The sequence below is a fragment of the Geospiza fortis genome, unplaced genomic scaffold (assembly GCF_000277835.1).
Source record: "Geospiza fortis unplaced genomic scaffold, GeoFor_1.0 scaffold11, whole genome shotgun sequence".
Lineage (NCBI taxonomy): Eukaryota > Metazoa > Chordata > Aves > Passeriformes > Thraupidae > Geospiza > Geospiza fortis.
In genome coordinates, this window is record NW_005054304.1 from 395495 (window position 1) to 406847 (window position 11353).

General features: G+C 53.7%; 1 protein-coding gene across 1 annotated transcript in view; it reads left to right on the forward strand.

The window, feature by feature from the left end:
* Positions 1–4427, forward strand: part of LOC102039574 (fibroblast growth factor 5) — a 15850-nt gene extending 11423 nt beyond the window's left edge. Inside the window, exon 4 of the mRNA XM_031066470.1 lies at positions 2789–4427. Within this exon, the coding sequence (XP_030922330.1) occupies positions 2789–3130 (342 nt within the window). The 3' untranslated portion in view covers positions 3131–4427. The remainder of the gene's footprint in view (positions 1–2788) is intronic.
* Positions 4428–11353: the final 6926 nt, after the last annotated feature.

Here is an 11353-nt window from a genome sequence, read left to right on the forward strand (position 1 = left end):
AGGCTCTGTGACACCTCCCAAGCGCCGGCACAGCGGCGCCGGCGCCACCAGACACAGAGGTGGAGCTGCAGCCCCCCGAGCCCACCTTCCTGCTCGGGGCTTTAAAGTGTGAGGAGTGCGCCTTTGGGAGAGCGCTCGGTGTGGTTTGCATCAGCAGAGCCTGCTCCCCGAGCATGGCCGGGTTATTTTTAGCTGCCGCAGATCGCGCAGAAGGGTTTGGGCAAATGTCTCCTCCCCGCGGGCCGCACCAGCGCCGCGGCTCGGCTGGCTCTGCCCTTGGCGACTGGGAATTCGGGCAGGTGAGGGCCGGGCTGCGGCCAGGGTGGGAAAATCCCGGTCACTTTCCTCTGCAGAATGTTTTCATGAAGGCTGAGGTTTGCTGCAGGTCTCATGACGCTTTTCCCAGCTCTCTGTGTCGAAGGAATCCATAAGCTGATTTTGCTGCTGGCTCCAACCTCGGGATGCTGCTTCCCTGTTTCTTGCTGTCAGCTCCAGGGACCGTTTAAGCAAACACAGTGAGCCCCTGTGCTTGCACCCAAGTCGGTGCCTCTGAAAGGTGTGTGTGCATGTAGGGGCATTTGTAAGGCAGCATTTCATCCCTGAGGGTGCTTCCCAGAGAGGCCAGCCAGGACTGGGGAAAAGGAAAAGGCTGTTACCCACCCCACAGCTTTGAGACAAACTTCCCGGTGCCAGGGGGATGTCATGGATGTGCCTGCACTGCCCGAGGCTGCAGATCACCTCCAGGGAGATTTCTGGACTCACCTCTTTCTCCCTTAAACCTTTCTGGTGTGTTGCTCCTGCAGGCTACTGATGCTTAAGGAGTGAGCCGGTGCTTGCTTCTTTTAATAAATCACCTAGGAGCATGAATGGGATCTAAGGGAGAAGGGGAATGGTTCTGTGGAGAAAAAAACATGAGGTGAGAGCAGAGGGGCAGAGCAGGAAGAGAGGGAAAGGATGGAGAGGAGATTGCTGGACCCTCCAGAGCCTTCCCCTCTGGTGTACAATGGGCCTCTTATCTGAGCAGCAGCCTTGATTTATGCCCTGGCACAGGCAGAAATTAAATCAAGCCTCTTTGGGGCACGGTTAATTGTTGACACACAAAGGGCAGGGCCAGAGAGGGACCTCAGTCGGAGGGTCAGGGCAGGGGTGAGGACACGCGATGCCCCGCTCGGGTGGGAGCTGCAGATTTGTGGAAACTTGACCCAAATGTCTCGAGATTGCTGGGCTGAACAATGCCAATAATGCAAACCCAGCATCTGTTGTTCTTTGCTGCGCTGGCAGGACGGGGGTTATTTCATGGCCTAATGAGTGCTGAGCAGCACAAAGCACGTCCTGTGCCCGTCACTCAGGGCAGAGCCTTGATATGGGAGTCAGGCTGGGGGCTCCATGCTGACCCGCAGGCAAAACTCATTCCTGCAGGAAACTGGGCTCCTCCAGAACTCACTCTTGGGCTCTGCTCCATCCCAGCTCAGTGTTTCACAGGTGCTCTCCTCCTCTTCTTTCTTTTCTTTTCTTTTTTCTTTTTTTTTCATGCCAGCTTAATTAAATTACCGAGTGGTTCATTTTTAGAGGCGCCAGCTTCGGAAGATGACAGTTATCCCAGCAATTATCAGTTGCGTGCACAGATGGCTTTTTCCTCGTTGGTAAACGCTCGCTCTCCTGTTTGGCCATTTTTAGCACAGAGAGGGTGGGAGGGGTTGTGTGCCTGTCCAGCACGGACCCCGGGGAGACAGATTTGTCCAGGTAATTCTCCTTTCCTAGGAGCTGGCACATTCCTCACTGGGCCAAATCTCTGCTCAGCTAGGTTTGGAAATTTGACTTCAGGACTGCTCTGGAGCTCTGCAGAGCAAGCCATGTGCTGTGATTGCCACCCCTGCCCTATGTGGGGAAAAAAAAAGGGTTTTCCAGGCTGGAGCGGTGCAGTGATAAGCTGAGAGGCTGGGATGTGGGCAAGCCTGACAGGATCATGCTGAGGCAGCTGCTGATGCACTTCCCAGGGCAGGGCAGAGGCTTCCCAGGTATGTGGGATGTCCTGCCTGAGTACTGGGGCTTCAGGCAGCACCAAGGGTTGGCAATGCCTTGCTGGGAAAGGTAGAGGCCTGTGCACAGGGCAGACAGCAGGGAGGGTGTATGGAAGATGGGGAGAGCAGAAATGAGTCACAGAGGTGGTGTCCCTCGGGATCAGCAAGCTGAAGAAGGCCTAAATCTAAGTGCTATGAGGCAAAATATGCGTGGCAGGTTGTGGGCTCTGTCACTTGTGCTGTAAGGCTCAGATTCTTGGGTTAAATCTGGGCTTTTGAGCATTTTCCTTGTGCTTACAAAGCCCTGCTGGGGGTTGGGCCTTGCTCTGGATGGCTGGTTTGGGAGCTGCAGAGCTCAGCATCTCCTCCATGTCCGTGGTTTGGAGGTGTTGCTGTGGAATGGAGCTGGGAAAGCTCTTGGACCACCGGGTACCATGCCCACCATCATACTTAAAGCATGGCAGAGCATTTGGGAGGGGCTGCCAGGTGCTACAGATGGGGATTCCAGGGCTGTGGGCACACAGGTGCAGTGCTGGGCTCTGCTGTTTGGTTTTGGGACGTTTTTCCCCAGGAAAGCCCAAACCTGAGTGGAAAGCAGCTCCTCAAGTACCTCCACCGGGGGTTTTCCAGTCAGGTGCCTGGTGCTCCGTGTTTCCAGCCGCTCCCTAGGGCCGGCTTTGGGGAGGCAGCCCAGCCAGGGAGCGCTGGGGCTGGGGCACGGCTGCCCCCCGGCGCTTGCGAGCGGTGTCCCCCGTGTGTCCCCGCAGGCTCGCTTCACTGTGGACTGCCATTTCCGGGAGCGCTTCCAGGAGAACAGCTACAACACCTACGCCTCGGCCGTGCACCGCAGCCCCCGCTCGGGCCGCCCGTGGTACGTGGCGCTCAACAAGCGCGGCAAAGCCAAGCGCGGCTGCAGCCCCCGCGCCCGGCCCCAGCACGTCTCCACGCACTTCCTGCCCCGCTTCGGGCAGCCGCAGCCCCCCGAGCTCGCCTTCACCGTGGCCCTGCCCGACAAGAAACCCCCGCCGCCCAAGGCCAAGCCCGCCCCGGCCCCGCCGCGCAGGAACCCCGGCCCCGCCAGGTACCGGCTCAAGTTCCGCTTCGGGTAGAGCCGCACCGGGCAGCTCGGGGGGTGACCCCACCGCGGGGACCCGTGTCTCCCTCCGCACATGGACACCGGGACGCTCCCGGGCGGCCGGGCCGGGATCGGGGTCGTCTCTTCACCGCACGGACCGGGCGGCATCCCCGGAGGCGTGCCAAGGAGAATTTCTGCCATGAATTCCTGCTCCTCCTGGGAGCACTGGACGGGACCTTGGGTGAGCGTTCTGTTGTTGGGACCTTGAGTAGGAAGGTACCTCTACAGCGAACATGTTTGCTTGTTTTCACTAGTGACTCCTTCGACAATCATTTTCACACGAGAGAGATGTTCAGAGCCAAGTGGTTTTGTTTGTTTTTCTCGCATCTCCTTCTTGCTGCACTTTTTCCTCCGACCATACCTCAGGCACCGTGCATCCAGGTCTGTCCCTCTCCCTTCTCTCGGAAGCCAGCTCTTCCCTTCCACAGGTTAAGCCCAGAGACCAAGCCCTGCGAACTCTGCCGCCTTACCTGTGGTGCGGGGTGCTCTCCAAACCCTTTGTTGGCAATAATGGATGTGTGGATGTATTTTGTGGGGGTCGCAGGCTGGGGGAGGGTGGCTGCTTGCAGCCCGCCCCTGGCGGTCTCTCCCGTTCTTCCCTGGACAGCTGGAGGAGTGAGACTCTTCCTGTCCGTCCAAGCACGGATTGGATGCCTGCTTTGAAATACCTCTGCCCCAGTGCTGGGGCATTCCCGCTCCCTGGAGGAGCCCCCCCGCAGGTATCCCCACGGGATAGGGATGCCTGTGGCCCCCAGGTGCCCGCCGGTTTCGTCCAACCTTTTTTGCTGCTGATTTATTTTATCACTCTCAATACATTTGCAGAGGTTTTTGTTTTTCAGCGAGCGTGGCGATGTGGCAATAAGTGCTGTTACAGCTGCTGGTCCCCTGGGGAGTGTTTCTCCCACCCTGGCGGCCCTGATGTAGAATTGTTTCTCCATCGTGGTGGTAGCAGTGCACACGGAGTTTGCAGTGGATGTTTAGCCGTGTTGCTGTTCGTGCAGGCACTGGTAGCATCGAACCTCACCGGTGAAGCCTTAATAGGAGCCCAGGTGGGCTCAGGTTGGCAGAGCCCCTCAGGACATGAGCCCTGCCAGCATCCGGCAGCAATAATCAGCCTCCCCTCCACATCTGAGTGTGGTACAAATGGCTGTGTCCTTTGGAATCGTGGTTCTTTGCCTTTGGCATCCCTCTGGCAGCCCCTGGCCAGACATGTGTGCTCCATGGGACGGGGACGCTGGAATAAAACTGTTGTGTTTCATTTTGTAACCCAATTGTGCGATCTCTTGCCTTGTCTGTGCCTTCTTCCCTTCTCCTGAAGGAGAAAACAAGTGGTGATGGGGTGGAGCAGAGCAGAAGGGATGGGTGTGCTCCCTTTGCTGTGCCCTCCAAACTGTGCCCTGGGGCATCCCAGCTCTGGGGCAGGTGTGTCCTGCGCTCTCCTCACTTGCAGCTGGGCTGTCTGGCTGTGCAGGGACAGAATCCCAGTGATTTGTGCTCAGTTCATCTCCGTGAGCTGATGGAATTGGAGCCTTTGCAGGCGCTGCCCCAGCCCAGACAGGTAACAGAGGAGCAAATGTGCTGGTCTTGGTGCCCCTGCATGCCCTCAGAGGAAACAAGGTATTGATTTCATCTTTTTGGGGAAAAAACCCTCAAAAGCCGGTGTTTTGCTGTTGTGGTAATAATTAAAACACAGTCGTGCAATTGAAACAGGGAGCAGGGAGAGCAGGATTGGGGAATCCAGCAGACACTGCCCGTTCCTGTCAGACACTCCTCTTTAAGGGAATTCACGGGGCTTGCTCAGCAGCAGGGGACTAAAGGCCTGAGAATGTGGTCAATATTTACTTTAAACTTAAAATCTGATTTTTTTTTGGGGAGTATTTTTCCTGTTTCTGTTTTCCTGTTCAACCACCTCAGAGGTACTGCTGCAGTGCTGGAGAGAACAAGTCAGAAACCCGAGAGGATGAAGAGGATTCTTAAGTTCCTTTCCAGGCAATTTCCGCCTTCAGAGGAGGTGCAAATCCACGTGGAGCTGAGAAGGGCAATGTGAGGAGTGCAGTGAGCTGGCACTGCCCCCCAGCTCCCTGGTTTGGAGACATCCATTGACCTTGTGAGAGGAAAAAAGCCTTCCCATCCATTTTCACCCTGCAGTCACCCCTACCAGAGGCGTATGCCTTGTTCCACATCCCCCAGGAGGATTTGTGTGTGTCCTGCACTCCCAAATCCATGGCTTGGAAGGAGCATCCTTTAGCAGGAGCGAGAGGAAGAGAATTTCCTATGGAGCTGGCAAGTCTGAGCACATGAGGAAAGAAAAATGAACAAATGTCAGAGCTGAAGGGTCCCTTAGGGTGCTTCAGGGATCTCAGGGACGGATGGAGGGAGGAGGTGCCGGGCTGGAGTCCGTCAGCAGCAGAGCATCCAGGGACACTGGGGCAGACACAGGGTGTGTCCCCCCTGCCACTGAGGGTCAAATAATTTGGCACAAACACTGTCTGGAGGTGTGAGCTGGGCTGGTAGTGGGGCTGGCTCGGGTGGGCAAAGGCAGCCTTTAGCAGCTCCTGGCCCAGAAAGGTGAAGGAGATCCTGTGCAGGGATTGTGGAGTAGGATTTGGGTGCTGAGTCGCTCCCAGGGACGATCTGCTCGAACAAGCTGCATCACAGCGACATCCCAAGGCTCCCAAACGCTGGAATTCGCATCTCCGAAGTGCCAGTGTGCCCTGCTGGGAGCCAGCTCTAGGGGGAGCGGGATGCCCACAGGCAATCTCGGTGGCAGGGCCGGTCACTTGCAGGTGTGCTCCGGGGGACGAAGGGAGTGAAGCCAAGTGCCCGTTTGGCTGTGGGTGCTGTCACAGGGTACGTGCTCCTCTACTCGGGATGTTTTGTGTTGTTATGGTGTGTTCCTGCTCCTTCAACTCGCCTTGGAAAAGCCTTGGATCTTGTATTGATGCACTCCCCGAAGGTCTCTGGTGAGGGCAGCTCAGGCAGAGCTTATGCAGTTTTGGGCTTTTTTTTTTTTAGCTGTGCCTTCTCACACTTGCAGCAGGCAGCGTGCGCTTGCTGTGAAAGCTGAGCCTGCCTCGGGAATTCCGGGCTTTGCAGTCATGCATTTTTGTGTCCTGTGTCTGGTTCCCTCTGATTTTCTGTTCCTGCCCTTGCTTCTCTCTGATTCCCTGGTGTGTACATCTTCAAACACTTATGGGTGTGCTTTCCTGGCCTCTTGAGGAAAATACATTAACAACTACCATAAATAGTAGTTTGGGGGGGACCTTGCTACGAGGAGCTAAAAACATTTTTATAGCACTTAGGTTGTCAACATAGCTGGTGAACGGTAGAGCCACAGAGTAGCTTCCTTGTCCTGTGTGATTTTCCCCTTTTTGTGGTGTTGTGAGATGATTATGGCATAATTTACTAGCACGTGTCAAACGTCTTTGGTAGCATTTGTGGGCCAGGAGCATGTGTGCTGCATGTTTCAGCCATTGCCATACCTCATGTGCGATCCTATTTCATGTTCCTAATTCAGGCAAAAACTCACCTTTTTTTTTTAATGCCTTTTTAATTAATTTTTTTATTATTATTATGCAGGATTGACTCTTCACAGAATCATAGAATCCCAGAATGGTTTTGCTTGAGAAGAACCTTAAAATTCATCTCATTCCACGCCCTTGCCATAACAACTTCCACTGGACTGGGTTGCTCCTAGTGCTGTCTAATCTGGCCCTGAACGTACCCAAGGAAAATAATAGGAGTCTTTTAGTCCACAGCTGGGACACAGGACCACAGGTTGTTAATCCAGGAGAGGTTTCTTGGGTCCAAACAGAGAGGTTTGCTCCTGAAATCCCAGATGGAACTGATCCAAACTAAACCTGGGTTTGAGTTCCATCAGCCAGAGGTGGGAATGAGCCCTGGTGCCAGCCATCCTGGGGGTGCCACACAGCTCTTAGCATTTCTCTACTGTCATTTGCTTTGTGTGATTCTCCCTTGATTAGAGAGGGCAGAAAAAGTGGCAGGAGGGGGAGCTCATTTTGTTTCTGTGAACTCCGGGCTTGGGGCAGCTGCAGAGAGCTTTGGGTTCAAACAATCCTGCCCAAATATGGTCAGCTTGAACCTCTCTTGGGCACTTTTGGATCCCTCTGTGCCACTCTTCCTCTGATCCTTTAGCTGCGAGGTGTGGGCTCAGAAACACCTGCCCCTACTGTATGCACTTTCACACATATAAATTTAGATTATTAGGAAAGTAATCCGGTCTAATGAAAACATGTTCCGTTTAGAAAACACACAGAAAGCAGGTGTTTTGGCACACTTGTTAACAGTAGGTCTTGTACTTTGTTTCTACTGTTTTTTAATCCTGTTTTTAGGGGGACCACTAAATTAGAAAATTAAAAGTGAGGGAGAAAATGTTGCTTTTCATTTTTTATGTTTTGCATTGGGTGTTATGTCAAGTGATTCCACAGAAATATAAACTGAATAATTGACCTTCAGGCCTCTGCAGTTCATTCTTTTACTGTGTTTCAGTGGCTGGAGGCACTAGAAACACCAAATCCCAAAGCATTCCTACATCTGTAGCATGAAGTGCAGCATCTTTAAACTCAAGTGCTCAGTGTGGGCTTTCCAGGTGGGTGCAGATGGTCCGTTCTGGCTTTTCTTCTTCTTTCTGTCCATCACTGGGTGGAATATTAAGGTGATGCTGCCCTAATCCCTTTATTTTGTGTTTGTTTTTCCCCCTGGCTTTTTACTGTTTAATCCTGTGAGCATTTCCAGCCTTGGCTATGCAGGCTTCTGAACAAGCCCAGCAGGTGGCAGGTGTTTGTTTCCTAGGTATTAGATGTCATTTGTATCATAGGTATTTGCCCATGGGTGTTTGTGTCAAATTTGGAGGGGCATGGGTTTTGTATCTGGGGACCACTCAGGCCATTGGGCCTGAAAGTCATCCCTAAAGTACAGAAACCAAGCAATTTTTCTTAAGGTGTCATGTCCCTAACGTTCCTAATACAGCGTGAAGTATCTTTTTAAGAGACTGAGGTGTTTGGTTACCTTTGTACTGTAGACAGGGGCTTTGTTAGACTGGCAGCAATGTTTTCCCACCTGGAGGTGTCTTACAATAAGCAACACAAGAAGTAATTGGTTGTCCTTTTTTAATTCTCTTTTCATTGTAGTTTGGGGAAAATGTTTGGCTTAAATGAATCAAATGTGTTTAAGTGCTTGCTTTCTAGAGGGGTACTCTGTCATTTTCTTATGAATCCTCAAGCAAATGGAGCTGGAATCTGAGAAATGGATTTGCCTGCGGATTCCTGCAGTTCATGGTTTGCTGGGTGAGGGTTCTTTTGGCTGAGATAGCTCTGAGGAAAGTGTGAACTTGAGCTAAGATGAACTAAATAGTTACCAAAGAGAAACAGTTTCAAAAGAATTGTTGGGGGTTTTCTTGTTGTTTTTTTTTTTTTTTTTTAATTTTTGGCAAACTGTGCCTCAGGCAGAGATGCTCCAATGACTGTGCCTTGTTCCAGCTCCCTCCACCACAGGTGGGCCACAGGAACACACCCTGAAAGCACCAGATTTGGGGTGTTGTGTATGCAGGGGAAGCTCAAGGGCTGCATTTGCTTTGACTTGAGAGCTGGATTACGTGTTCTTTTCCTCTGCTCATTTGTTCCTGCAGCCTTTTCCTCTTTCTTCTGCCGTTCTCCACAGTTTTGCTCTTGTTGCCACCAAGAAACTTGGTGCCTATTTTCACTGTGCTTTCCTAGCTGCTGGCTTGGGGCTTGCTCTTGTGCAGCACATGTGGATCCCACAGCCTGCTCCTCGGTCCTTTCTTGTCCTTGGCCTCTGTTTTGGCCCTGGTGTCAGGGAGTGGGGGTGCCAGGCTGTTTGCTTCATGCACAGGGATGGAAGCACTTGGAGCATCTTTCAGTACTTGTGACCTGGGTTAGGCTGTGGGGCTCTTGTTTTGTTTTTCTAGAGAAAATCAAAGCAGTGGGTTTAGCACACAAAAGATTGAAGAGGTTTTACCTCTAGAAGCTGGGGAGAGTGGTCTAATTTTTCCTCCTACAAGCTTGAGTTTTTCCTTCCTTTTCCAATGCCTGCTCTGTTGGGTGTCCCAAGGAGGGGCTGGGCTCCTCACAAAGGATTTCAGGAGTTGGTGTTGTTTGACACAACTGGTTTGGTGATGGGTCAGAGAGGGGGAGGAGAAATCACATTTTATTATCTTGAGTTTTTCCATCCTGGCACATGGGAGTAGCTCAGTGCTGGCACAGCTCTCTGAGAAACAGCAAGGTTTGAGAGGTTTAACCCTTAAGAGCTGTGTCTCAGTGGCAGAGATTTGGTCCTACAGACCCAGACAGACAAGGGGAAAAAGAAACTTTGGTTATTAATGGAAAAATTTCTGTTATTCCTTGTATATTCTGTTATTCCTTGTAGTTCTGTTGCATCATTGTGTATGAAATACTGTCTGCTATTTTTCTAACAGAATGTGCTTGAAATTTAGATTAAGGATGAGGAGTTGGATCTGTTGCCTACAAAATCCTGTGAGGTCTGAAGGCCTTGGGGAGGTGGCTGCTCTCAGCAGAGGTTATTGGAAATGGATCAGGGTGACAGATGTTGCATTTTGTTGCATCTTGAGGTTTTATGAGCCCCCTTGACGCTTTCCCCGGGATGTGGCTGTGGTGGAAGGTGATGCTGCACCACAGGGAGCTGAAGGTAAACCTGCCCCTCCCACGGGCATTGCTGGCCTTGGTGTCTCTGTTGTGCCATCAGACCGTGGCAGTTTGCTGCTGTCACTGCCACTGCCACCCCACCTGGGGGCTGTGCCCTCCTGCCAGCCCCACACAGGAGCTCCAGGGGTGCCTCTGTGCTCTGTTGGGAGCGTTTGCTGGGAATGTGCCTCATCCCTGGGAGTGTCCCTTTGTCCCTGGGCTGGGGACAGAGCTTTGGGCTGGTCAGGCTCAGAGTTGGATTGCCAAAGGCACTGAGAGGGAGCAGGACAGGGAGGGTGCTCAGAGAGGGGCTGGCAGAGCCCAGCTGGCAGCGTGTGCTGGGTGCTGCAGGTGGGGCTGTGTGCACTGCAGGGAGTGAATGTCCCCTGCCCTAATCAGCCCTACAGATCCCAAGGGCTCCTAGAGCAGGATTTTATTCCTTACTTCCCTTTGTGGAAATTTATTCTCCAAATTGCCATGAGCAATTCTTTATTTTTTCCTGGAGAAAACCACACAGCAGAGACAGCTTACAGAGGAGCCCAGGGTTGTGTTTGGAGCAGAGAGCGCTGAGAGTTGCGTGCCTTGCTGTGCCCCTGTCCCGGCTGTAGCTGCAAACACACTGCGCCAAGTCCCGTTTCCCAGCACTCCCACCTGGAGAAGCCCTTCCGGGGGTATTTATTTCCCAAGCGCAGACGAGCACTATTTCAGTTTATCCCCAGCCGTTTCCGAGCCCCCCTGCCCTGGCTGCGCCCCCGAGCCCCGCTGTTTCCCCGCTCGGGCCGAACCGGGACTGGGACCGGACCGCGCCTCGCTGCCGCCGGCAGCGCGGCGCCACTGTACCCGGAGCGGCGCATGCGTACTACCACGCGCGGCGCAGTGGGGACACCTGCCGCCTGCAATGCAGTACTGCAGCGGCAGGATGCGCATGCGCACTGACCGCGGAGGAGCTGTGTGTAAGGGCAAACCGGAGCATGCGCAGTGGAGAACTGACGCACACATCACGTGGTGTCTAAGGGCAAAAGATCACCCCCGATGACGCGCATGCGCTGTGGCGTTCCGGCGCGCAGTGCTGCTGCCTTGTGGGTAGCGGCCGGTACTGCAGGGCACGAACGGTGGGCGGCGGTTCCGGGCTGGGCCCGCCCGTGTGGGACGGCGGTACCGGGAGCGCCTGGGCCCGGAGCTGCCCTGCCCGGGACCTGCAGTCTCCGGGCCCCGTGAGATGATGGAGCAGCCGAACGGATGTGGAGACCGCAGCCGCGCTGAAGGTGAGCTGGGAGCGTGAAGAGCCCTGTGGGGATCAGGCGGCGAGGCCGTGACGGGGGCGGCGCTGTGAGGGCGTGGCTGGGGCTGCCGGCAGAACTTGGGTTTGTTTTATTGATATGAACGTGAAAACAGGGAGTGAGGGGGTACAAAAGCACTGCGGGTGTTCGGGCAGGTGAACCAGGGCTCAGGGCACGGAGTCGCTTTCCTTTTCTAAGTGCTAAGAGTAATCCGATAGAAGCGCAGAACTCCTTCCC